At 38.7% G+C, this 27,928-nt stretch overlaps 2 protein-coding genes across 4 annotated transcripts in view; one reads left to right on the top strand and one right to left on the bottom strand.

Annotated features, from left to right (window-relative positions):
- The window catches only part of BLTP3A (bridge-like lipid transfer protein family member 3A), a 58,647-nt gene extending 40,149 nt beyond the window's left edge, over positions 1–18,498 (top strand). Inside the window, exons 15-21 of one of the 3 annotated variants that reach the window (XM_081324510.1) lie at positions 1,407–1,603; positions 4,179–4,330; positions 4,418–4,568; positions 5,492–5,757; positions 11,419–11,527; positions 11,940–12,055; positions 13,649–18,498. In XM_081324510.1, coding sequence (XP_081180636.1) covers positions 1,407–1,603; positions 4,179–4,330; positions 4,418–4,568; positions 5,492–5,757; positions 11,419–11,527; positions 11,940–12,055; positions 13,649–13,774 — 1,117 coding nt within the window. In that variant the 3' untranslated portion in view covers positions 13,775–18,498. Of the gene's footprint in view, positions 1–1,403; positions 1,604–4,178; positions 4,331–4,417; positions 4,569–5,491; positions 5,758–11,418; positions 11,528–11,939; positions 12,056–13,648 lie in introns of those variants that run through there. The other 2 variants (XM_081324509.1, XR_014026015.1) reach the window with 2 other exon arrangements.
- Positions 18,499–20,948: 2,450 nt separating this feature from the next.
- On the bottom strand, positions 20,949–26,925 carry TAF11 (TATA-box binding protein associated factor 11). Its single transcript, XM_081322632.1, has 5 exons — positions 26,030–26,925; positions 24,535–24,668; positions 23,127–23,214; positions 22,342–22,438; positions 20,949–21,377 (listed from the first exon to the last, which is right to left on the bottom strand). Exons 1-5 carry the CDS (start codon positions 26,429–26,431, stop codon positions 21,247–21,249), a joined length of 852 nt encoding a protein of 283 aa, XP_081178758.1. The 5' UTR covers positions 26,432–26,925; the 3' UTR covers positions 20,949–21,246.
- Positions 26,926–27,928: the final 1,003 nt, after the last annotated feature.

Below are 27,928 nucleotides of genomic sequence, written 5' to 3'. Positions count from 1 at the left end.
TAATGTTTGAAAGGGCAAACCGACCCTTTCATCCCATGCACCAAAGCCACTGAAGCAGCTCATTGCTGTCTTCTAATTCATCGTTGTATTTTTTCTTGTGAATGGGTGTGTGTAGTAAAATTCTGCTTATAGGAAATAGGTACATGATTCCAGTGAGACAAAATGTATCTTCCATTCCTCTCAGAGAAGTAGAAAGGAGGGAACTGCAATGTGTTTTTTTTCTTGCAGAATAAAAAATGCATGTGTAACATACAGATATGACCAAAGGTATTGGAATGCCTCAACTTTTATCCAAGTATTGGTAGTCCTCTACTTAAAACAGTTCATTTAGTGATTGTTCAAAGTTATAACAGCACTAAAAAAAGCAACTTGTGACAGTTTTTCACACTTACGACCGTCGCAGCATCCCCATGGCCATGTGATCAAAATTCAGATGCTTGGCAACTGGTTCATATTTATGATGGTTGCAGTGTGCCGGTGTCATGTGATCACCTTTGTGACCTTCTGACATGCAAAAGTCAATGGGCAAGCCAGATTCACTTAACAACAGTGTTACTAATTTAAGAACTGAAGTGATTCACTTAACAGCTGTGGCAAGAAAGGTTGTAAAATGGGGCAAACTTCACTTAACAAATGACTCACTTAGCAACAGAAATTTTGGACTCAATTGTGGTTGTAAATCAAGGATTATCTGCAATAACAATTCTATAAATTGAAACTGACACAAGTAAATGGCATCCACTGTTCATTGTTCCATAGAGCAGATACTTTGCTTTTGATGTGTGACTGGGCATGGACATAATTATTGGTACACATAAACTAATATTTTGTATCACACCTTTTTGAGGCAATAACTACAGTCAAACTCTTTCTGGAACCTTGAATAATACTTTTACACTTCTCAACTGGCAATTTGTTTCATTCTACTTGAGCAAAATTGTCCCAGTTATCTCATGTTTGATGGGTCCTTCTCCCATTTTTTTTTCTGTGAACACACAACAGAACAGAGCTGGTGTGACTTGCCAAAAAGCAATAATTTTTTTTCATCTGGCCAAAGGATATTTCTCCCAGAAGAACTATGGCTTATCAATATGTATTTTAGCAAATAGTCTGCTTGAGGGATTACTAAAATTTAATAATGTCTCTCAACTTCTATGGGCTATCAATAATTACGTCTATGCAATTTTTTATTACAAGAATATGTTAAACCAAAAACAAAATGTCTTTATAACACTATAGAATAAAGAATGGTGGATGCTATTTACTTCTGTCAAACTTAATTCATGACAAATTGGGACGCTCTAGAAAAAGTGAAGGGACAGCAACACTTATGGCCACATCTGTAGGCTCCCATGATAACTATTGTTCATTAATACCAACCAATTTTGATCTGTGATTGTCAGCAGAGATCTTTCACCAAAACCTGAAGAAGCAGCAGTGACTCAAGTAGGAAGTAATAGTGAAAGTAACCGTTTCTCCTCCATGAAGAAGACTGCTTCACAGCATTCCTTTGATACCAATTCGTTAGATGGCAGTGGTCTTGAAGATAGACTGTCAGTAGATAGTGATGGCAGTGATGGCTTTGTAATGCTTATGGATGCAGGTAATAAGAGCATACTTGATTTTGGTCTTGTTATTACAGATTAATCAGATAGAACTTAATGGAATTGTAAAGTAAAAAAGTTTGGTATTTTAGAGGATGGCTTACAAAGTGGCTATTGCATATTCACAAAACAAGTGCTGTGGCAGGTCATCACAAGATGATCATTTACCAGAATGGTTGGTATATATCATTCCAATGGAGCCTCTATTGGGCCCAAAGATATTTCTGTAAATAAATATGCTAATACTTTCTCTTACAACATGCCAACTTTCCATTTCATTTTTTAATTCAAAGAATATGTTTTTAAAAGGCTAGCAGGAGCAGAGCGCCTAGTGGGCATTGATCTATGCCTATCAAGTGTGAGGAATTGGCAGGGAGCTACATGTTGCCGAGCTGTTACTCTTAGCAGCTCCAAGGTGGTATGACAGTAGTAATGTTGGGAATTATATAGTCTGGTCTGTTAAATGGTTTTGTTTGAAAAAATATCTAAAAGTGATATTATGGATAAAAATGAGAACTTCTTAACCCAATTACTTCTTTAACCACTTTTTCTTATTTCCATTGTGGCAACACAAAATTTATCTATTCAATAGGTTATATAGTAGATGAATCATCCCGGAGAGGATGATTCAGATAAAATTTATCTAATAACCCTGGGAATTTGTCTATGGGGTGAAATATAAATAGACTTTGTGTCCCTCTGAAATTAGCAATGTAATAATATATGTGAGATGATTTCAATTTCCTTATCGCCACATGGACAAATCCACTCTGCTACAGGGATTTTATTATATCTGTCTTGAAGTACTGCTGGCGGAAGAGTATTTTATCTAGGCTTTAAAAATGCTTTTCTCAACTTGGAGAAAATTAGGTTTTGCAGATAACACATTGATTCCCATGTACCCTAATTTATTCACATTCTATTATGTTGGGATAAGTGTTGACTTCAGTCTGAAACTCTACATCATTTATTCTCTGATAATTGTTTGGCTTGATCATAGCCTATTGATATTAAAAATGGTAGAGAGGGCCCCTATGAAGTCAACTTATACTCCAGTGCCTGTTTCCAGGGAGAATGCAAATTATCTGGTAAAAATTAAGGGGGTCAGTCCAATTGGAAAGAATTACATTTTTAAACCAGTATATTGTCATCATCTTCCAGGCTCTGACCTGGATTAACCGCATTCCCGTCTCGAGTCTTAACTGGGCATTTGGAATTCCATTAGGAGCAGCTAAAATTGATCGCAAAAAAATTTGTTTACACAATTTGCACTTGTTGAGTGTTTTGATGGTGAGATTTTTTTTTCTTGTCATAGATTTTGACGGTCATGTAATTGATGTTGATAACCTTAGCAAAGTAACCGAAACCGAAAATCAAATATTGAGATGAAGAAACATGGGGTTTATATTTAAGACTTGGTGCCCTCTGAGCCTTGTTATTTGCTTATAGACATTTCATTCCCCAACTAGATAACATCATGCCATTGCTGATGTTAACTAGTTGGGGAATGAAATGTCTTGCACACAAACAACTTGAGCTCAGAGATCACCAAGGACTCAGTAGTTAAATCCAAGCTACATATATTCTCTACTGAACCTTTTTTTTTTGTTCTCTTTAAGTCAAATAAAACTATTTATAAAGCAATATTGTTTCTGGATATTTCTCTTTAATGTTGATGTCTAACCTATAATCCTAAACTTCACAAATTGTTCTCTGTTTAAAGACTAAAGGGCAAGCCCTGCTTAGCTTTCTAAATTTCTGAAAATTGGCTACGCACTGCCAGTGTTGGCTGAGCAATAAAGAGGGCAATGAATCACAAGTATGTTTAGGGAAATAAAGTTCTTCAAAAGTCTTGATTATGACAACATTAGAAGAACCATTTGAAACTTCTATCAAGAAGTAGTGTTGGAATTGAATCCATCTTTTTTATTATTACATTCAAGTCTAAATGTTACTCATTTTTATGGAAAGATATAGAATTCTTAATTATTTTTACAATTAAAGACTCAGTTTGATATAGTTGTTAAGATACTGGTCCAAAAAGCAGAAGACTGAGTCTTCAGCCTCCTTTAAGCTTGCAAACCAGTTAATTATGATTGTGTGATGTGTGTGTGTGTGTGTGTGTGTGTGTGAGAGAGAGAGAGAGAGAGAGAGAGAGAGAGAGAGATGAAATAATAATTATGGTAATTCCCAAAACATCTGGAACATCACCTGAACATCATCGGCATTAACAAAATCAATCATTTTTTAAAAGGCAGTTTACATCTTGCAATGATACCTTTAACAATATTTGTTCATTCAAAGCTGTTGGGAAGGATTAAGTAGAAAAAAATGCCAAATCCAGTCTAAACATCTGGCTGACTGCAAACAACAGCAACAGTAATAATAATAATAATATAGTATTCTTTATTTCAGTTCTAAAACTTTCCTTTGGGGGGGGGCAAAAGAAGTTGGAATTCTAAATAACTCATAGTAGAATTAGTACTGAAGAACTGCAGAAGTTTTTTTTCAGAATTCTTGTAATCTTTTCTGTGCTAAAAAATATTTAAAATGTTATATTTCTTTTTATTTCAGAGCCCTGCCTTGATCTTCTTACGTTAGGACAACTTCCCCAGATCCTTAATGATAGAAACATTAGAGCAAGCTCAGTGGGTGACGAAGAAAGAGGATCAACCTGTGTTAACAGCTCAGCTTCTCTGAGTGGACAGGATCCTAATACTCAGTTGGTCAGATTTTTTTTCTTGCTATTTTACCAACAATTTTTCTGTGGAATTTGACAGCAGCATCCATTTATTCTGAACTTTCTCTTTTAGGTTTTTGTGCTGGTGTTAAAAATGAATGAGTTGAATTGTGTAATAGAATCAAAGGGAGATGATATGACACTTGCTCTTCAAGTTATGGAACTAACTCCTGAACATGTAGGAAATATCAACATGTGGCAGTATCTGCAGAATGCTCCCACAGGTATGTTAGCGGCCAGCAAAATATTTAGCTTCAATTTGTCAGCTTTGATGCAAATGCGCTAATCTGTGTAAGTACAGTAAGCACAGTTGTGTGTTTCAGTACATAAATGATATTGAAATAATAATCCCTTTGCTTCCTCTCACCAACAATGGGGCAAAAAAAGCAGGTACCGGTAATTTTTGAAATCAGACACGCTAAGAGTTAGTATCAGCTTCCTTCATTCTAAGTGTTATAGGCAGAGCTGAAGAAAATTAAGTGGTGAAGCATTTGCTTGGTACTGACAGGTGCTATCAGATTGCTGATTTTTTGCTACCATAGATTAACCCAGCTCTTCTCCTTAAGAGTGATGAAGCATAAAGATCCAATTGTTCTTTAGCTTCAACCACTCCTCTTTCCTAACACATTATTATTATAATACAGGAACAACCCCCCCTCCACTAATCATAAATTGGAGAATATTATTTCCTAATCAGGGTCACTTTTTCTTAGAACTTTCTATAGTGTTTAGGTGCTGCTATCAGATGTAGATAGAGCTGAAGTGTGTAGCTAGAGCCGCCTCTGGCCCCAAAACGTTTGGTTGCAGTTTTCAGGAACCTCTTGGATAGTACTACCAAATTGCAGATTTGAAAAATGACAGAATAAAAAAAATTATTAAATACATATATTAATTGTAATTAATTTTCCCCAATTTTGTTTTTATCCTTACCCCATCTAAATTCTAGAGGTAAATTCTTAGCACCCAGTTGAAAATGCCCGCCGTGCTCTTAAAACCCTTAAAACATTCAGTTAGAGTTGTAGGTTTTCATTCTCTTTTTTTACACACCTTTCATTCCCTTTGCCAGCCAGATCTCTATATTTAATTCATAGTAATAGTAATATAATTATTACTGAAAACTCTCTGTTGCAATGATTTTATTCTTCAGGAGAGCCAAACACAGAGAGGTCTACAGCTACTGAAACTATCCAAACCCAACCTGAGGTGTGCTTACGATATGAAATTGGACCAGGTGCTGCAGAGCATTCACCCATGGCTGTCCAAAATGGGTTTTTTCATATGCTGATCCATAGCTATGAGGCAGAGCTTATGACATCATCTCTCTCCAGCCTTGGACTCTTCTTTGAAGATGAAGTCATTCCTGAAGTTATTCCCATGAAGATTGAGATTGTGAATACCAAGATTACATTAAAGGTAAATATGTACTCTTAGCATTAAGAAAGGTTGGGAAACGTAGGAAACTCCTGTGGAAACTATTTTCTGTTTCTACAGTGTTCTGAGAGAGTTATTTATATAAAATATTTAAATTAGATGAATGGTTTATTCTCAAACAATTAAAATTTAAGATGCTTGTATAATTTGATACTGTATGTCATTATTTATATTGAAAGTCATTTTGAACATGATTTTTGCAAAACTAGTCTCACTAACCTTTTAGAATATAGCAGATAACCCAAAATGTACAGGCCCTACGTGACCTAGTGCTTTTACGGAAGCCCCAGACCTCGCCATGTTCCCCTATAGGGCCTATACCAAATGGTTATGCTCAGTCTTCATTGTGAGGACAAAGAGTAGGGCTTATCCACTTAAACTCTCTTAAAAACAAAACTATGAAGTGAAGTATATATAACTAAATATGGGTAAGAATAAAAGGATAATTGTTATTGTGTGGGAAGGAAAGAAGTAAGGCCATCTGTTAGTTTTTGACAAATTAATAAAGGATTTGGAGTTATGGGTGAACCAATCTGATGGATAGTACCAAGTATTCAAAATACTAAACATAAAATTAAAAAAGCAAAGTACTGTAGAGTCTAGAGCAAGTCTAGACTGGCACTGGGCTGTAGTATGCCAGCAACCAGGCCACACAAAGAAGCGAGGCCCCATCCATGGGATGCAGGCAGCATGCAAAACCACGCCCCCCTTTGGTATGCGGAAAAATCTTACTCCATGGAACCGGTCCCTGATGCGCAAAAGGTTGGGGGCCGCTGCTCTTGAGAGATAATTAAAATAAAAGGGTTGACAACAAAATAGCAAATACAATGGAACATTTGTACAAAAAATCTGGCATACACAGCTACTAATCATGAAAAATGGGATCCTACAAAACCAAGTGAACCAAGTCAATAACTGCCCTTAACAGCAGGTAGATCTTGGAGTTGTTAAAGGATTAATATTAATATTTATAATATTACAATATTACATAATATTATAATATTTATAATATTAATATTTTGTAATATCCTTATACAATATTTTTGTATAGCAATACTTGGAAAAAACCTGAGTCCTTCGGGAGATAGGGCGGCATATAAGTCCCAATAATAAATAAATAAAATAATCTATAGTTCTGATCATTATATTTCAAAGAAAGATTTAGAAAAGTCAGATATGATAATGAGATTCAGATATTTAGAAGATAAGAGTATTTTTCCTTCAAAACAAGATATAAATGCTAAAAACTATGGGTAGTCCACAATTAATAACATTCTTTCAATGACCATTCAAGCTTATGGTGGCACTGAATGAATGGTACTCCTGGCTGGTACTCAAAGTTCCGGCCGTTCCAGCACCCCTGTGGTCATATAATTGAGATCTGAGCACTTGGCAACTGGCTCACACTTTATGATGGTTGCAGCATCCTGCAGTCTTGTTATTTGCAATCTTCCCTGCCGGCTTCCCACAAGCAAAGAAAACAAGTAGGGAAGGGTAGCAAGTTGCTCAGGTAGGTCTCCCCTACCTGCAGTACCCACTCTCAGCCCACTATCCTCGTACCACAGTAGCCCTTCATGCACTGTGCAATAGCCAATCCAAGCCCCACAGCACTCATGTCTTGTCCCAGTGTTCCTTGTCATGCAACTTGCAGCAACCACTTACCTACCCTGCTTGGAAACTGCCTGGGAGTTACAAATTTCTACCGCTTCCCCACTGATTTTCCTTGTTGGAAGTTGGCAGGTTGCGAGGAAGTCCTCTCTTAATGACTCGCAATCCTTGCTTAATGATGGCAATGTAGTGTGCCAGGATTGCCATTTTTAAGTGACGTGGTCACATTGCGCTTTACAACTGCTTTGCTTAGTGATGGAAATTCTGATCCCATGTACCATCCTTAACTGAGGACTACCTGTATTTGGTTTAGAAGAAAAGAATACCAGAGATGGAAAGTTTAATTTTTTATTTTATATTATCATTTTCCTACTAGAAAACATCACAGAGAAAAGCTAATTTCTTATAATCTAACAAGAATAGAGAATAAAGGGAAGAATAAAAATTCAGACACAAACTCTTAAATTTAAATATTGTTTTTTAAAAAAATCAACTGGACACAGTTTAGGAAGTGACAGAGCCTAATGGAGCTGGCCTTTCAGGTGGGCTGATAAAAAGATGCTTCTTTCCTTCTCATTCTCCCTCTGTTATGCTTAAATTAGGATGAATAGGTACATTCAAATTCCTCCTGTCAAGATTGTTGTTGGAGTTTTTCAACTTCCTGACTTTATCCCTCACTCCAGAATAGTTCGATAGGCAGGTGCTTACTATAGCAGAGTGCTTTTCCTGAAATGTAGATTAGTTTATAATAAAAAAGTAACATTAATTTATACATCTATTTTGATACTTATCAGTGAAGACAATCCTAAATCCATTTTCAGTCAAGGTTTAGTACTTCATTTTCCCTTCTCTTTTATGTTATTTTGCCTTTTAAGCTCTTTGTAGAGTTAATTGCCTCCAGCCTGCGGCACTTGCCTCTGTCAGCAGAGCTCTAATTTCATTTTGTAAATTAGGAGAATGAATGCCTGAAATTGATCTGAGCAAACAGATGTTCCGTAACACACTACAGATGTCTTTCCTGTGTATCTGTGTGGAAAGTTCCATGGATTTAAATGCTCTTCAGCTTATTCAAAGGGGATTATATTGGTTGCTATATCTTCTCCTTCTCCCTAGCATAGTGCAAGATCTGGTTTTTTTCAGATCAGCCAAAGAGTTGATCAATTGCTTGTGACAGGAATTGATTGACTGACTTGTTACCTGAGCCTAACATTGTAGGCTAAGACAGAGTAGCTCAAAGTCACCCAGCTGGCTTTTATGTCTAAGGTGAGACTAGAATCCACAATGTTCTGTTTTCTATCCTAGTGCCTCTAGGTCAGGGGTGTCAAACTCAATTTCATTGAGGGCCGCATCAGCATTGCGGTTGCCCTCAGGGGGCCGGGTGGGTATGGCCAGGGTGGGTGTGGCCTACTGGGTGGGCATGGCTAGAGTGTGTATGGCTTACTGGGTGGGCGTGGCCAGCTCTACATCGTTTGCATCAAGGGTGTCTATCAGTGGCGTAGCGTGGGGGGTGCAGGGGGGGCCGGCCGCACCGGGCGCAACATGTGGGGGGGCGCGCTCGCACTGAGCTGCTCAGGGAGCCCCAAGGGCTGCACAGAGTCGGCTTGGCTCCGCTCTCGAGCTGCTCTTTCTTGCAAAGCGAAACGAGTCCGGCAGGTGAGATGGGCGGCCACATAAACTGAATAAAATAAATAGAAGCGCCCAACTCTCCGCCCAGGCTCAGGCCAACCGCAAGCGCCCCGCAGGCGCCCCGGCAGGCTTGGCCAAGCAAAGACGGACCCGCCGGCCGGCTGGCCTAGCTTCGTGCGCATGTGTGGCTTTATTTAGCGGGGCTCACGTGCAAGCTTGAATGCAGCGGCTCTTGCAGGTCGGAGCCCCGCCCAGCCGCCCTCGAGAGGGACCCGGAAGCATCCCGCATGCGCGCGACTCTTCTTGGAAAGTCTACGCCACTGCAGGGCGCGTCTTTTTGGCGGTGCCATGACGTCACCGGGTTAGGGGGCGCAAATTGCCCCGGGTGCTGACAACCCACGCTACGCCACTGGTGTCTATGGGGCCTGGGCAGGAGTGGGACAGATCTGAGGGTCTCTGGCAGAAGGAGGGTCTCTGGGCCAGGGCCAAGGCAGTGGGGGCCGTTCCCTCACTGTTTCCAGGATGGCTTTGCAGGCCACATGAAACCACTTTGCGGGCCGAATCCGGCCCCCGGGCCTTCTGTTTGACATGTCTGCTCTAGGTCAAACTGGCTTTTTATTGGTTGTTATAGCAGTGCTAAATATTTTTGAAAAATAGATACACATTAATCTTCACTATTCTGATGTAATTGTCCCCAGAGTACTTTTTCCAAAAGGGAACTGGACTCTCTTAATGTTTTGCTTCTTATTCAAGAAGCTTCTTCAGTTCTAACCGAAGGTAGGGAATGGCAGGACAGTGGAGAAACAAAAAAGTATCTGAATGTTTCCAGGTAGAAAAATAACACAAAATCTTAGCATATCAGGGATTAACCAATTTATGATTATGTTAGTTTTCATGAATTACATGCCCATAGGAGTAACATTAGATATGACATCTTGTGGAGAGAGAAATGATAAAAGAAAAGGTACATCAGATTAGTTTGCTTAATATTCAGAGATAAATCCAGCCTGCAAACTATTAGAAAACGAAGGCCCAAAAGGAAACAAACCTCCCTGACCACATCCCCCACTATTATACACCAAGCAAACATCTAGATGTGAAAGCCAACACAATAGGTAAGAACAACTAAAGATAACCCAGTGCATCTAAGCAAGCCTTATCTAACAGGCATTCAATATTCCTGATCAAAGCAGATAAGATAAGCGTCATAAAAAGCCAGAAAACCCCACTTTCTGATGTCAGAGCACTGACAATATTACCTAATTTGATAGGGGAACTTTACTAATTGATAAGGCACTTGTAACCTGCATTTGCATAAGCAACCTTTCTCCCGCTCCCTATTAAATAAATAAATAAATAAACCTTTATTGTCAAAGTACAACATGTGTACATTGAGATTAGCTGAGCCTCCCCCCCCCCCGTGCTCTCTCCCCCCAACACACAGTGACAACAAACCCTCCATCCCACCACACTATGTGAACCAACTACACCACACACCGGCCTCCCAAGTCAATTCTGCATAAGATTATGTCCCATTTAAAAGCCTAACAGCCCACGGATAAAAGCTATTTTTCAGCCTGTTGGTACGGCTGGCTATATTCCTATATCTCCTACCGGATCTCCAAGCATCTGAAGCCAGTTGCAGTTCACCAAAGCTTATGCCTTTTAATAACATTTGTTAGAAAAGGTGCTATCAAACTCCTTCCGATTGTTTATAAGAGAAAAAAAACCAGGTCAGCAAATACCAAGATCCCAACATTTCAGTCTTGTGGTACATGTATTCTCCACTCTTGGTGTTGTGTATGTGCATCATCAGCCTTAAATCCCAGTCTTGAATTCATTTTTTTATTACCTGACAGTTTTTCTAGTTTTAACAAATACAGCATATGGAAACAGCCATATTAATATTAACATAAGAATATTATACTTAACACAGGTAGTTATCCTCTTACAACAGTTCATTTAATGACTGTTCAGAGTTGCAACAGCACTGAAAAAAGTGACTTATGAGCATTTTTCACACTTAACAACTGTTACAACATCCCCATGACCACATGATCAAAATTCAGACGCTTGGCAACTGGCTCATATTTATGCAGAGACCCAGGGTCTTGTGATCACCTTTTGTAACCTTCTGACAAGCAAAGTCAATGGGGAATCCAGATTCACTTAACAATCATGCTACTAACTTAACAACTGCAGTGATTCACTTAACAATTGGGGGAAGAAAGGTCGTAAAATGAGGCAAAACTCACTTAACAAATGTCTCACTCAGCAGGAGAAATTATGGGCTCAATTGTGGTCGTAAGTCAAGGACTACCTGTGCAAGTATATAAATGTAATAAAATAAATAAATAAGTAATTAGAAAATGTTTTATAACATAGGATGATTTTCTTTGTTTTTTTAAGGATGACAGTCCTCGAGTATATCATACCACTCCTGGTCCTGTGCCTATAATTTTAGCCATGGACCACATTGTTGTTCATTGTAAAGACGATGGCATGTTCTTTATAACAGGTTAGTACCCTACATTCCAGTAACACTGACTTATATGAGGCTGCAGTTCATGTAACTATACTGTGTATCCTAGAAATTTCTAACCTAGCTTTCCCAAATCTGGCGCCCTGTTTATGTGTTGGGAATGGGTTATGTCTGGGAATTGCCATTATTTAGATTGTAGTACATGTACAGCGTGTCAGTTTGATGAAAACTATTATAATCTGTCTCAGTTTCTCTTTGTTGTAACTGCTGCGCTGAAGTACATTAGAGAAGTGCTAGTATAGGGAGACAGTAATGCTGTTAAATATTGTCAGTCAGTAATCTGACTCCATTATATTTAGTTGCTCAGTTCAAAAAAAAATGAGACGGTAAGCTAGAAGAATTACTGTTGTGTTATTGCAGAGATATTATTTTATACTTTACCCTCCAGCTGCACAGAGAGAAGAAACTTCTGCCCCGAAAGCAATCCAGAAAAATCTTAAGGAACAGCGTATTCCAGCAGAGAGAATCTCTATAGTTTCAACAGGAAGTGATGATGAGCCAGAGGTATACCCTATGTGTCCCTTACCAAATAGCTTGCAAACACAAAAGAAAAGATGGTAGACAGAAATATTTTCTTTGTGTGCATGTTTTTTTTTCTGGGGGTATTTACTTCTTTGCAAATACCATAAAGGGACGCGGTGGCTCAGTGGGTTAGGACGCTGAGCTTGTCGATCAGAAGGTCGGCAGTTTGGCGAGTCGAATCCCGAGTGCCGCGTAGCAGAGTGAGCACCTGTTACTCGTCCCAGCTTCTGCCAACCTAGCAGTTCGAAAGCACAAAAAAATGCAAGTAGAAAAATAGGGACCATTACGATGGGAAGGTAACAGCATTCCGTGCGCCTTTGGCGTCTAGTCATGCCGGCCACATGACCACGGAGACGTCCTCGGACAAGCGCTGGCTCTTTGGCTTTGAAACGGAGATGAGTACCAGCCCCTAGAGTTGGAAACGACTAGCATGCATGTGTGGGGGAACCTTTACCTTTACCTTTAAATACCATAAATAGGGTGCTTCTAAAAACCCTCACTTCAGCTTCCCCCTTTCATTTTTGGAAAAGGAGGAGCAAAAATGTCTCCTTAGTAAGACCTTTTAAAAAGACTGTTATTAGAAACAGTGTTGAAAAAAGACATTTCATAATTGGTTTTCATCAAAAGCTATGATACTGGAATATACATTAATTCAGATATTGCTGTAAAGTGCCTATGATTGGAATAAGGAATAGTGATAAAAAACAAAAATAATATGATATGGTATTATACTGATACGATGGTTTTCAGTAATACAGCTTCTTGTTATTGATGTTTAAATAATAAATCCCTAGTACTATAACTAGATCATATGCTGATTAGCATATGCTTAACCTCATTAAAACAACTCCCAACTCTAATTGTATTGATCGACTGTAATCTAAAAAAAATCCTCTTAGAACTAGAGTTTGTCATTTGTTGCTTCTTTTTCCTCTTTCAGAAAACTCCAGTTTATTTTCATAAAAAAATAATTCAGGCATGAAAAGCAGCATTAATTGCATGAGTTACAGTATGAGACTTAGGCACTCAGTGGTATAAACATTATGTTCTTTATTGTAAGACAATAAACATGAATTCTGCTTTATCTTGTTCAGTGAGGCATGCTAATTCATGCTGGTTTATTGCTTTTGCTTGCCTCCCCTTAAATTTGCTGCTCTCTAGGTATGCGAACACGGAATTGCTTTTCAGATTGATAACAACAGTTGGAAATCAGATAACATTCTCTTAATGTTCCCTTATAAGAAGTGCTGAAATTAGTTACTGCATTAAATTATTGGCATCCAGTAAATAAATTTCTCATTCTGCGAATAGTTTTCCTGGAAAATTTATTCTAGTTATAATTTCGTTCATTTATTATATTCATCCCTAGCTTTAATTCATAGACACAAATCACAGCATATAGTACTGCACTGACCATTTTTTTCATCTTCACAACAGTCTTTTGAGGCATGTTAGGTTGAAAGGTCACGAATGTCCCAAAATGATTAATGGCTAAATAGAATTTGAATTCAAGCCCAGCACCTTTACCAGGCCAAGTTTACCCCACATTTTGCAACCTTGTTTTATGTTTTGCAGTTGAAAGCAGCATTAACTTTGGAAAAAGAGTTACAGGACACTCGGAGAGCTCTGGCAGAAGCCAATCAGGACAAATTACGTTTATTGCAGGAAATCAAGAAATACGATCCTCTGTTCCAGCTTTGACAACAAAGACTTGAGCGAGAGATGCTCAAAGCATTCAGAAATTACTACCAGCATTGAAAGGTTTGTTAAAAGCGAAGCGATTTGTTCGCCTTCATTCAAGAGCTGCTACTTTGAAAACAGAACGCAGAATGCCATGACAGGAGACGGAAGCGGAGATGTAGCAAGAAAGCATATGGAAATAAGATGAATGGGAGACTGGATTTAGTAGCCCAGCTGTGTCTGGAAAAACATGAAACTTTAGCTAAAGCATGGCACTATTGTCAGTTGAATAGTGAGATAAGAAAAAAAATTACTCTGAGTTATCATAAAGTGGTGCTGATAAACATGTTTATTGCTATGACCTGTCTCTTACAGGTAGGTGTTTGGGACATGCTTGCCCTACACCAAAGAAATTACATTGTGCTTGTTGTTAGCTGTGAAGTCGTGTCTGACCCATCGCGACCCCATGGACAACGTTCCTCCAGGCCTTCCTGTCCTCTATCACCTTCTGGAGTCCATTTAAGCTCACGCCTACTGCTTCAGTAACTCCATCCAGCCACCTCATTCTCTGTCGTCCCTTTCTTCTCTTGCCCTCAATCTTTCCCAGCAACATTCTGCTTAGCTCAGGCCTAATTAGGCAATTCTGGTGTAGCAACATGAGTTTGAAATATGGACCGGAGATACAGTTACAGTCCCAGCACAAGAAAAAAAAAAGTGCTCGGAACAGAAAATAGAAAATCCCATCATCTCATTGTTCTTAGAGAAAAGAGTTGAGGTGGCCACAATTTCTCATGAAATTATATTTTCCCTAGTCTCCTTTCTTTATAATACTGTAATCTATTAGTGCAGTGTTGGTACACTAACCTTCCTTGTGCTTAAGGTCCACCACCTCCATTAAAATGGATTTACAGCCATTTTGGAGTACAATTTGATGAGAAAGTGCCTGATCAAACATTTTACCCTTAATGAAAATATAAATAACTTTATTTTCATAATTGTAACTTATAATGTTGGAGAGGCTTGGAAATGAGATCTGTCAAGTCACTTTAGGTCATACCAATGGATCAAAAACTTTTTCTGGAAGATGTGGAATGCTGCTAGAAATTGTTTTAGCTGCAGAATGGTTGACCTTTTTGCTATCACTTTTGTATGATATTTGGAATGAAAGAAAAACAATTTGGCTCTAAACTACACAATAGCAGTTTTCATGAATGTTTCTAAAACTAGAATATCCCCAAAGAAATGCTAGAAAAGTTATATATTGCTTCCCAAAATAGTTATGTATCTATAACTATGCCAAAATAAAACATAGAAACAAATACTTCCTAATAATCCTTCTATAACAGACTATAAGATTTTCAGTAAAAGTTATCTATAGCATCCAACTATAAAAGAAAACTCATGGATTGTAATCTAGATTTTTATGACTTAGTTTTGACCATGTGTAGAATGCATTTACGTTTTATTACAACCTGCTGTAACTGCCAGTCAAATAGATAACTGGCAGAATCTAAAGTGAACAAATTTGGAAAGCATATCAAAGGCAAAGATTCCTTTGTTTTGAGTTTAACGTCTGGTGATTATTTGGGCAGATAAAATTCAAAATCTGAATTTATCTTTGTGAAAGCAATTAGGGTTAGGCCAGGTTCTAGCAGCCTCACTAAAATGTAGTTTTAACTCTGAGCCTGATGTTCTTACATAGAAAAGAGTGACTTTTAAAATATTATGCTGAGTCTTATTATTATAAATAGATATAGATACTCAAAGTTTATTTCGACCAGGGCAGGAAGGGTAATAGAATTTAATTAGTATGAGTTGGTAGGTATCAAATTGAACAAAGTTTATACTGTTTTACACATATGAATCCGAGAATAGAAATGTGCTATAGGCATTACTGAGCTTAGAATTGAGAGGGTACCTTTACTAAGCCAGCTCAAAATTCATAAAAATATGTGCAAGTTTGTCAGTTGTCCAGAATACTTAATTGACTAACTAGTAGCAAAGTAAGAGAGGGATAGGAAGAAAACAGACTGACTGATTTTGAAGCTCTGGCATCTGTACTCAGATAAATCTTGAAACATACCGGTAATACAGGTAGTCCTTGAGTTAGGAATGCAATGGAGCCTGCCCGTTCCATTCATAACTCAAAAACTTGTGGGAGCGAATCTTGTACCTTGAACGTGATTCACTCCCTGCTTGTTAAGTCGCAGGCAGCTCATTAAGTGAACATGAGGTATCTCAGGGTGGGGAAGGCCATGGAGGGCTTAGTGATGGAACAGGTCCTCAAGGCCTTCTTGACCCACTAAGATACCTCATGCTTCCCCCTCCCTTCTTGCCACGCTGGACTCACCTTGAAAAGATCTGTCTCCTCTCTGCCGCAGTTTCTGCTGCCACCTGAATCTAAGGCTGGGGGGGGCGCTTCCGCATGTCTCCGGAGGCCGGATTCAGGTATCTGAGGCCTTTTCCAGGCCGCTGCCACCCAGAAGTGAGGCCGGGGGATGCTTCTGCAGCCCTCCGGAGGCCCGATCTGGCCGCTGGAGGCCTTTTCCAGGCCACTGCCACCCGGATCTGAGGGACATTTCTGTGGCCCTCTGAAGGTCCATTTCTGGGTGGCAGCGGCCTGGAAAAGGCCTCCAGCGGCTGGATTGGGCCTACAGAAGGCTGTGGAGGCATTCCCCAGGCTCAGATCCGGGTGATAGCGGCATGGAGAAGGCCTCCGGCTTTGGTTCCGTTCTCATGCTGCATGAGTTTACACAAGATCAGTAGCATGAGATCTCGCGCCACTGATCTCACGTGATCTTGCATTACTTTAGGCCTCCATTCTCTGCAAATGCACCAAAGGCCTGGAGCAGCCAAGAAAGCGAAGGATCTTGATCTTCACAGGATGATTATTGAAAAGACCCAGGGTGGGGTTGGGGGGGGAGGGAATAACCAGGGTGAATGTTGCTGTACCACTGTGGTCGCTCTTAAGGGTGAACAATTGCCATGGTGCTGCAACATTCGTAATTTTGGGACTTGCTTGTAAGCACTAGGGGTCTCTTATCATGTAACTTCGAACATTCGCTAAGGGAATGCTTGTAACTCGGGGATTACCTGTATAGAAAAGGATTGTGAATTTTTATAGCAATTTTTCGAGCAACATCTTGTCAAAACAATATACCACAATGGATTACAGTGCAGTTATTATATGTCCTTTATAGATGGCATTTTGTTTTTTTAAAAATAGAACATGGTGAGGATAACAAGCTTTAGTAAACAGCCGTTTGCTTGATATTATCCAATTTATTTATAATAACATACTAAATTTAGTTTGTGCACTACAGCTAATCTTTGTCTAATAATTATAGCTCTTAGGTGAAGCATCCACCTGTTGCAGAATGATTATATTTTTCTTGAATTTCTGCTTTTCTGCCTGGATTGCAATAGAGCAGTCACGATTTCATCTTCACCATGTGAATTATGAAGAACTTTTTTTTTTAAAAAAAGCTTCTGCTTCTAATAATTTGCTAGCCTTTGGGGTTATTTGTAGAATTGCTTAACTCTAGGAAGTTTTGCAGCTGTGCTGTGCTCCTGTCGGTTTCTTTAATGGTAATGTTTTTTGCTTATAAGATTGTATGTATTCTGGATTTTGCCTGTTTGCTATGTAAGGAACAGTTGTTGCTTCTACACTTTTCCTGTTATCTCTGTTACAATATTCTAAACAAACCCAGGCCATGCACTGGAGTAAACATTGTTCTGTCTCTCCATATTGGATAATGCCCTTATGGGACAGTCCTTCTTTAATATACTTCCAAAAGCACTCTTTATCTAAATAGTAGTGTGCTTTTGCAGATGCAGATGCTATTTTTTCTGATGAATAGAACAGTCTGTGATGAAACTGCTGATAACCAAAATAACATGTGTAACTGTGTTTTTTGACAACTTTGACAGGTTTGTTAATGAATATGTGGTTGTTTTTTCTCTAGATCTAATTGTTGAATAATTGCCCAAATATGTTTATTTATTTGAACAAATACATGTGCACCCTATTTTTTGAGTTAAGAATGAGGCAAGTGTGAACATTTATATTCGGTGCAATACACATTCTGTTCACTTAAAATAACCTTTTCATTAGAAATGCAGCAGGGTACAAAAATCACAGTATATTTTATTATACTATATAGTCTGCATTTTTGACTAAAATAATTTTATCATGTCTTCCAATATAAATTTGGTTTAAAATAAGGCAAAATGTAGAAACTGTAAACTGTATACTGTGGCAAATAAGTTGGTGTAGTATGCTTGTTTCAGTTAATAGAAACTACAGCTTATTAGCCTGTTATGGCATGAATGCCTCAGATGCTTCCGCTATGCTGAGAACAATTATCTAAACGTAACATGAGAGTAAGAGGAAACCCACTGAAGCTGATATTTGACTACAAAAAGTATTTTAGTGTGGTTCTGTTTTTGAAGATGTTTTCCTTCAGTGCTGTATTTATATATAAATGTGAAGAACAAAACTCTTTATATAATGTCATAGCTGACATATCAAAAAATTAATTTTAAAGCTCTTAAGTCTGTATAACTGCTTCTGTAATTTCAAACAGGAGAGTATATGGGAATAGACAATATGTGGTACAAGTCTGACTTGAAATCTAAGCCTTCAGTATATTGGGTCTTTTTCTCACACAATATAGTTTTCTCTTGACTATACTGGTTCTGTGAACCACTTTTTAAAAATTATGTATTAAAATGCTTAACTTCTATTTCCATTGATTTATTTCTCAGGCTTAGGTTCCTATCTTAGATTTTATTTATATTTATTAATTTATTTGTATAGATAATTGCAATTAATATACATTGTGAACAGGGACGCGGTGGCTCAGTGGGTTAGGACGCTGAGCTTGTCGATCAGGTCGGCAGTTTGGCGGGTCGAATCCCGAGTGCCGCGTAACAGAGTGAGCGCCTGTTACTCGTCCCAGCTTCTGCCAACCTAGCAGTTCGAAAGCACGTAAAAATGCAAGTAGAAAAATAGGGACCACTCCGGTGGGAAGGTAACAGCGTTCCGTGCACCTTTGGCATCTAGTCATGCCGGCCACATGACCACGGAGTCGTCCTCAGACAAGCGCTGGCTCTTCGGCTTTGAAACGGAGATGAGCACCGGCCCCTAGAGTCGGAAACGACTAGCATGCATGTGCGGGGGAACCTTTACCTTTACACATTGTGAACATTTCTGAACTTTTCAAAAACACTTAAGGGCCTTATTAAAATGACAAGTTTTAAAAGTTTAACATTAGCTTTATTATGCACAATTGTTTTTGATAATTCTTTACAAGTATGTGGCACGTTTAGTTAACAAATTCTATATTTTAGTTGAGAGATCAATGCAAACGTAAATATTAGGACTAAGAAGAAAAATAACTATAATTACTATGCTAGATATAGTTGTCAACCGATGTAATGGTATCTGCAATACTGATAGTCCTCAGGTAACAACCCTTATTTATTATTTTTATTTATTTAATTAAATTTCTATACCGCCCTATTCCCGAAGGACTCAGGGCGGTTCACAGGGCAGAATAAAATACAATATAAAAATAATATAGAATTAAAATACATTAAATTAATTAAGCCCAATTAAAACATTTAAAAAGCTAAAACCCCTTCAGTCCAGGCCTGATAGATCGAAAAACCAGGTTTTCAGGTCCCGGCGAAACAAACGCAGATCAGGGGTGGTCCTAGGTTCCACGGGTAAATCATTCCAGAGGGCAGGCGCGCCCACAGAGAACGCTCTTCCCCTAGGAATAATTCCCCGGCATTCCCTAACCGGCGGTATCCTGAGAAGCCCCTCCCTGTGGGAGCGCACGGGACGAAGGGAGCTTGATGCCGGCAGCAGGTGTTCCCTCAGATAACCCGGACCCAAGCCATTAAGGGCTTTATAGGTCATCACCAGCACCTTGAATCTCACCCGAAGGGCAACCGGAAGCCAATGCAGCTCACGAAGTAGAGGTGTTACATGGGAGTATCGGGAAGCCCCCATCACAACTCGCACGGCCGCATTCTGCACCAGTTGAAGCCTCCGAGTGGTCCTCAAGGGCAGCCCCATGTAGAGAGCGTTGCAGTAGTCTAAACGGGAGGTCACGATCGCATGAGTGACTGTGCGTAGGGCATCTCGGTCCAGATAGGGTCGCAACTGGTGCACCAGGCGAACCTGGGCAAAAGCCCCCCTGGTCACGGCTCCTATATGATCTTATATATCCCTTATTGGGATTGGAATTTTTTTTTACTAAGCAAAGAAGTCATTAATCAAAACATCACGTGACAGTGCTGCTTAACAATGGCAGTCCTGGCAGTGGCTATTAAGCAAAGGTATGTGACTATGACTTACAAACTCCTGCAGCTTCTCCATTGACTTTGCTTGTTGGAAGCCAGATGGGAAGGTTGCAAAAGCTGATCACATCTCCTGTCAGCTCCTACAATGATCCAATCCATTCCCAGCTTGATCCCTGCCAGCTCCAAGCTTTGATTTTTCCAAGCCAAAGGACACTTTCAGGGGATCACTCGGCCAGAAGCCAATTGTCCTGCTCAAGCTGTGTCCTGTTCTTCCCACCTGCCATTCTCTTCCCCTTCTCTAGAGCATAGTCAAAATAAAGATGCTGTTATATTCCATCACTCTCTGCTAACCATCATCTTCCCCTCCCCTCCACTGGGCTGGCTGATGATGGCTGGCTTCAAGCCCATAGCACCAAAGGTGGGGCAGCAGCAGAATAAGCCGCATCTTTATCTCGGCCATGCAGTGCAAGGTAACCAAAAGGGCAGAGCTGAGCCCAGTACTGTCAGTCCCTGTGCAGTGGGGCTTGGGGCCAGCAAGCCCAGGGGAAGGGAGCAAAGACGAAGATCAGCTTGAACTTGGAGTGGGGACAATGGAATATAGTGATGTCTTCATCTTGGACATGGTGTCTAGGTCAGCCGAAAGGAAAGGGAGGAGGAGATAGGCAAGAGGGGAGAGCTGAAGTGAAGGCTGTTTGCACAAGGCAGAGAACACGACCTCGGGAAGCTATGATTGTTATAAATGTGGGCTGGTCCCCAAGCACCCAAACTTTGATTACATGACCGTAAGGACACTGTGAAGGTCATAAATGCAATGTTGGTTGTAAGTCTTTTCAGCAGTGTAGTAAATTCAAATAGTCACTGAATGAACAGCCATTATCCTGTAACGCTTTTAAAAAACTTTTATTCCTTTTAAGAGAAATCTCAAAATCATGTTTCAGAAGTTTCATGTAATCTAATTACATGAATGTTTCTTATTTTGCCTACTTAGAAAATGTTTTTTATATTTAGCACAATATACCTGCAATGTAGTCTTATCATTACCCACTCAGAATTATTGCACAAGGAACATCTTAATTTTGCAGAACTTGACGGTCATAAATAATCTGAATATACTCTCAGAAGTCATTTTCATTTCAGTGAAAACATCTCCATTCCACTTAGATACTTTTTCTGCTTCCTCTTCAGTGATAGAGAATTTTTTTATATTTGGAATTTGGAATCTGTCCTCGTGATTTCAGTCGTCTGACTGCTTCACGCAAATGCTTGGGTTGCAGAGGTGGCGATTCTCCCCACTTTTCACATACATCTAACGCTGTACAAGACAAAAGTAAATGTATTATGCTAGCTGTCAATTCAGTGGATTAGAGCTGTGCAGATGTGATAACAAAATCCATCATATTTCTACATGCATTTTAGTAAAGTTACTGCCGTCTATAAAATTATTACTTTTTCTATACGCCAGTTATTTTGTGCAGTTCAGTGCAGTGTTCATGCTTCTGCCTTCTACTTGCCTCATAACAACCAACTTAGGAGGTGGGTTGGGCTATGAAAAAGTGATTAACCCACTCAGTCAACTTAATGCCTGAGGGAAGATTACAACTGTTTCTGTCAAAAGCACTTTAAACACTGCACCAAACTGGCCTCTTTATGTCCCAAACTCTAACAGAAAGCCTGTAAAAATTAGCAACATTAATTTTTTCTGCTGCAGAGCACACTCCATATTTACATACACACTTTTGTAAAATAGTAGGGGAAATGTGTTCTGTTTGTAAGCAATGGGTGGAAAATGAGTAAAAGCATTTGCATGTATATTGTATTACTGCTATTACATAAGAAAAATTATCTGAACACTAATTTTATTCATTTATATTTAAGTGTCCCCTTTGCCAACTAAAAAAACAAGCAAATATGCAGCTGATAATATTTATTGTTTGCTGATTTAACAATCTTGTTTCTCTTAAAAATACTGACCTGTTATGTGTTAACTAGCAATATGCATACTAGGGAGAAGAATGTTATTTAGGAGTAAAATACTACACAAAATAGGGATGGGCAAAACTTGATGTTTTGGTTTTCTGACACCAATATAGTTAATTCACAACTGGAATACAACATCCAAAAGACATTTTTACCATACAACTATTTAAAAGATGGATTACTAAAAGCTAAATAAAATATATACTTGAAAGAATAGCTACACTGTAGTAATTAGTAAGGCATGTCTTCAGTTAATGGAAGCTACAAGCAGTTAAGAACTAGATTATTCTTATACTTACCCTCTTCAACTACTTCTCCAACGAAGACTTTAGAAATTCCTGACATGGCAATAACAACATTCTGAGACACAGAGGTTCCAGTAATTGACTGGATCAGCTGAGAAAGGAGGAGAGGCAATTCCAGAGAACGCAATTTTTTAGATACTTGTTTTACTTCCAATCCTGAACATTACTGTGAACAATAAATAGCATGAACACAGAGGTGGGCAACTTTCCCAGGACGCAACTTTCCCAGGGAAGTTCCCCTTTGATCTGGAAACCACAGGTTGCACAATCCTATGGATGGTCAAATCACTGGAAAGGACTTTTTAATGTTTTCTGAGGCTTGAATGAGAATGGGAATAGAAAGTCTCTAGAACGCAAACCCACTCCTACTTAAGTCCTTAAACTCCAGTAAAACCACTACAGCTAAACACTGTACTATTGAAATTGAAGGCTTTAAGGATAGAAGTGGAAGAAACCATCTCCAGTTCCCAGAATTTCACTTTCCAAAGTGAAAAAAAGGCAACCATTTTCAACAGCTCAGAGTTGAGGTGCTGAAAGACTGCAGAGGTAATCCCAGGGACATGTGAGTTTCCCACCTCAGTATCAGCAGCAGAATTTTATGGTAAACTGAAACTGAGATAAGTCTACTCATGTATAATAATCAATGCACATCAACAAATCTGGGAAGGAGATGGGCAGTTTCTAAATTTGATAAATAACTGGGGTCCTTGGTGCTCTTTGAGCTTGGTTGTTATAAATAACCAACAAATAACCAATCAACACATGCAAATCAATCTTACCCGTTTAATAGCAGCCTTAGGGAAAGCTGATCGTCGATACATCTCATATCGATTTAGCTGTTCTTCAGAAAAAGAAGAAACCAGGATTCTGTGGCAAACAACAATTACAGCGCTCATTTAACATTATAAAGTGAGGAGGTTAGTGAGATTGTGTAATATTCCATTGATAAACACTGAGTTAAATCTAGCATTTTATTTCAGTGGTGATATTTCCTGAATTTTGCTCTAAACGTTCTAGTTAAAGGAGGTGACTTTGCCCATTTTTCCTGGCCTAGATGCCTTCTAGTACAACTTCCCACAATGTCTAGATAAGGTCCCATTCACAGAAAACCATTGGGTTTCAGGGAAAAATAGAAAGGAAAAAAAGCCAACATATCCCCTATTGCAGTGCTTCTTAAACATGGTTCCCACTTTTAAAAATTATGGAGAATCCCTGAAAAACCATCTTTTGTATACATATTTATTTTTACCATATTAAAAATTAAAAACAATGCATCCATAGGATAATCAACTGGAACATATTGTAAATAATATAGTCCTTGAATTATGACTGCAATTGGAACTGGAGTTTCCCAACTAAGTGAGGAAGGTGTAAAGCAGTTCACTCTACAAAATCTTTCTTTTTGGAAAGAGAAAATGCATATATGCAAGTTAATAAAAACAGTCCGAAGAGGAAAGTACAACTTAATGTCAGTTGATAAGTCCCTTTAAGTGATTGACAAAAAAAAAAGCTTTGCACTGGTAGTTCAATGGTAAGAGTTCTTGCCTGCCATATGGAAGCCCTGGGTTTGATTCCCAGCCAATGCAGGGAGTTGCCTTTTTTGAGAGAGCTGATTTGATGTAGTGGTTAGGGTTTCAGACTAGGAATGGGAGACTATGAATTCTAGTCCCACCTTAGGCAGAAAGCCAGCTGAATGACTTTGGGCTAGTCACTTTCAGTTCTGAGAAGAGACAATGGCAAACCATTTCTGAAAAACCTTGCAAGGAAACTGCAGGGACTTGTCTAGACATTGCAGCTCATACTTGTCTAAGTAATCCCTGAGAATCACACAAAATTGAACACAAGAAAAAAGAAATGACAAAATACCTGACATCACATTGAATGTTCCCCTAAACCAGGGGTGTCAAACTGCTGGCCCACGGGCCAAATGCGTCACACCAAAACCGCATCCACCCCACTGCCAGCAATGGGGGGAAAAATGCAATATGTCGCGACACATCATGTGATGTCGCAAGTTTGACATGTGTGCCCTAAACAGTTTCCATAAAGTGTCCAGTAGACAGTCTTAATTTCTTAAAATCCCTGACAGAAAAAAACATGGTTTGCCTTCCTAAAGACAAAATGGCAGGATACACCTCTTCTACCCATTTAGTATTAACAAAAGCATGTAGATGGAGAAATACTCACTGCATTTTTTGAATCTCATCTTCATCAACTTTATTTTTCTTTTCTTTTTTCTCCTTTATCTCTATTTTCTTGGCTGCAATAGATTGTGATGTAGAGTCTTCTAACTCTCCAGGGATCAATTCTTTGCATTTAATCTAGACAGAAAATTGATTATAACTCAATTATGTTTACAGAAAGACAAGCTTTCTCTGAGTCAAGCTCAACTCCTAGTTAGCTGATGCTCATGAAGCAAAACAAAAGTGGCTTGACACTACTTCCTGATTGCTTTTAAACTTTTTTAATTTTAAGCATCCAATAATTGTACTTATAAAGTACAGCTGTTGAACACCTAGTTTTTATAATCTTTCCATCATACTACATGCATTATACATAACATAAAGGTCCACAACTTAATTTATATATTTGTGCACCTTCTGTACACTATGCTTACCAGTTATAATTCAAATAATGAGGAGGGAAAGTAAAAAATCTGATCAGAATAATTGGTGGATATAGTATTTGATTTTATGCTAGAATCGTAGTAAGCATAGTACAGTGGCTAAAAAATAAAATGAATACTCAGTATTATTTTTCATGTTTTAGTCTCTTCCTATACATGTTACTGAAAAGTCTTGAGCTGATCAGTCTTTTACAGTGCCATGCTTTGCATTACCATTTTTAAAGTATAACTTATTAAACATGTTAAATCTTTCTTCAAAAGAATAATGAACAACTCAAAACACAACCAGCAACATTTAATATTTGTGTATGCAGGATAAAGATGAGAAAAAATACTCTAATATTTTGTATTCATTGTATACCACAATCCAAATAGGGAAATGAGTTTCCAGGATCTAAATGACTATGACTGTGTAGATATACACACAATAGTCTAAAAGATAAATAAAATTCACCAGAAAACAGCTATCTACTACCTACATATAACTAAAACTCCAATTCCTGTTTAACTGAATTAAACAGTGCATGTAGGGCAACAATTTTTGAACCAAAGTAAATTGCTTTGGGCTAGCTTACAGAATGTGTCCGAAACCTAGAAATACTGCATGATAGGACAATGTTTCAACCAAGCTATCTATGGTCTAACTTAAAATGCATTCAAAATCTCGGACCCATAACTCCCGTGGAACCGAAATTAGGCAAATTTTATAACGTATTTTATGATATAAAAATTATCATAAACAGCTTATGACATAAAATGTCATAAAATTTCCTGTGCCGATGTTTTGACTGGGCTGTACAGTTCAATAAGGGCTATTTTCAAGACAGATCTTTCTCTCAATGCATCCCAGGAATCTGGTAAGGAAAAACCTCTAAAAGGGATCACGAGTTTCTACTTCTAGTTAAATACAGAATTCCAAGGAATTAGCAGGCGAGGAAAATCCCCGTTACTTCGGGGCAGCAATCATCACCGTGGGGCAAGAGGAGAGGATCAGCAAGGAAAGCTAAATCCCGTTTTCTGCGAAGAAATTGCGTTGCAAGCTTTTTCCTTCCTCACCTCTACAAGCTGTATTTCCTCTTTGATACCGGCTGGTTCTCCCTCCGGGCGTTCTGCCACTTCTATAGCAACGACAGAAGACTCAACGGAAGAGGGGGAAGAGACAACGGGCAAAAGACCATCCTCTTTACCAGACTCCACGGCCTCAGCCATGCTAAACAGAAGGTAATGGCGCGTGTCGCGCCTTGATGGCGTACTAGGGCGACGCTGGACGTCTTGTTTCCATGAGAACGCACCACGCCCCCAATAGGCGAAACTAGTAATGCGGAGTTTTGTTTGCTTCTGTTGGAGGGTGAGAGGCGAGATCGAATTCGCAGATCCCAGGCCACGTAGTAGCTGTCTAACCAACAAAACCATGCAAATTTGAGCCCCTATTGTTGTTTTAGTATCCAGCAGCAACATACCAAACAGAATGAAAGGTAAACTAGGGCAGGAAATTCCAAAATTACGAATGAAAACTATGCATATAAATTGGAATAAAGACCGATGCAATGCTCAGTACTCTTATTCACAAAAAAAAACCACTAAGCAGCAATGCGGTAACGTGGGATTTGGGGATAGCATTTATATGAACCAAAGCTGATTTATACAGTAAAAAAATGGTAATAGGTAAATGTTTTGAGTGAACCCGGATAATAAAGCATTCCCCTGAAGCCACATGTTCCTATTTCCTCAAAAACTATGCACAAAGGGTAAACTAAAGCATGTGACTTAAAGGCTCTAAAGTACATGGAAATATAAAGAAAATTATGAACAAAAATTATTAAAGAATATAAGAACCTTCTTATACTCATACTGCATTAATTGTTCTAGCACTCAGGTCACTGCTTCAAAACAAATGCAAGAACACGTAATTATGTCTTTTTACAAATCCCATATTTCCAACTTTGAAATGAAAAAAAATGCACTTTAAAAAAGCAGGCATCTGCCCATGTCTGAATAGATCACTTAGGGGTTCCTTATTCTCATCCTAGATTGCTTCCCTTTTTTCAGCACAAGCTTTCCAAATATAAGACTTTAAAATAATATTCATTGATGCAAACAGAAGTTGCTTAAAGCTTTATTACTGCTAGGAAGAGAAAAAATTTTTTTTCTTATCAACCCATACCGTTGTGTCTGCACAACTCTGACAAACTACAATGGCTAAGCTAAAACTAAAGCATGACACACTGGGATAATGCACACATCCTGCTTGTTCTGGCACAAAAATGTCTAACTACAGAGGACATATCAAAATGTCAGCTCCATCTAACTGCTGACCCGTTGCTGAGGCAGCCTGAAGTCAGGTTTACATGTTTCAGTGTGAAAACACAGTATTTTCTTTCTTGACAATCAAGAGTGCCTGGAGGAGGAACTTTGAGTTGATATGGCTGGGTTCAACTTCAACCTGGCAGGTCTACTGTGAAATCACTCTTGTCCTGTCTGGTTGCTAAGCACTGTGTCACTACTGTTATTTGGCCATGGCTATAAGAAGATCAGACATCTTATTTGTGCAACCTACTTCTTATTTTTTGCAGGATTTAAATATTACAATGCTGATCTCTGGGAAGACAGCTATCCTGCACTGTAATGTTATATCTATATTTCCACTATTAAGGAAAATTTCTTTATCTCCTATTAAGTAAATGATTCTAAAAAAATAAATGGTGCTATCTAGAAGTTTTCCAAATTAATGCAGATCAGGATTCTGATTTAAAATGCAGTAATATGGCTGGGTATTAAATACCATCTATGAAAACTTTTCATAAAGTTAATACATACTTCAGTTATTTTTCACTGTGACAGGCATATTAAATTCATAAAGTTGATAAACCTGTGGTGAAAACTTTAAAAATTTATTGGCAGAATGCCCAGCATGCACTGCATCAATACATTTTTTTCCTGTGGTTGGGGACCTTG

This window comes from Vipera berus (assembly GCF_964194415.1).
Source record: "Vipera berus genome assembly, chromosome: 3".
In the NCBI taxonomy this organism is placed as follows: Eukaryota; Metazoa; Chordata; class Lepidosauria; order Squamata; family Viperidae; genus Vipera; species Vipera berus.
Note: the sequence above shows the minus strand (reverse complement) of the source record. Positions and strands in the feature narration are given on the sequence as shown.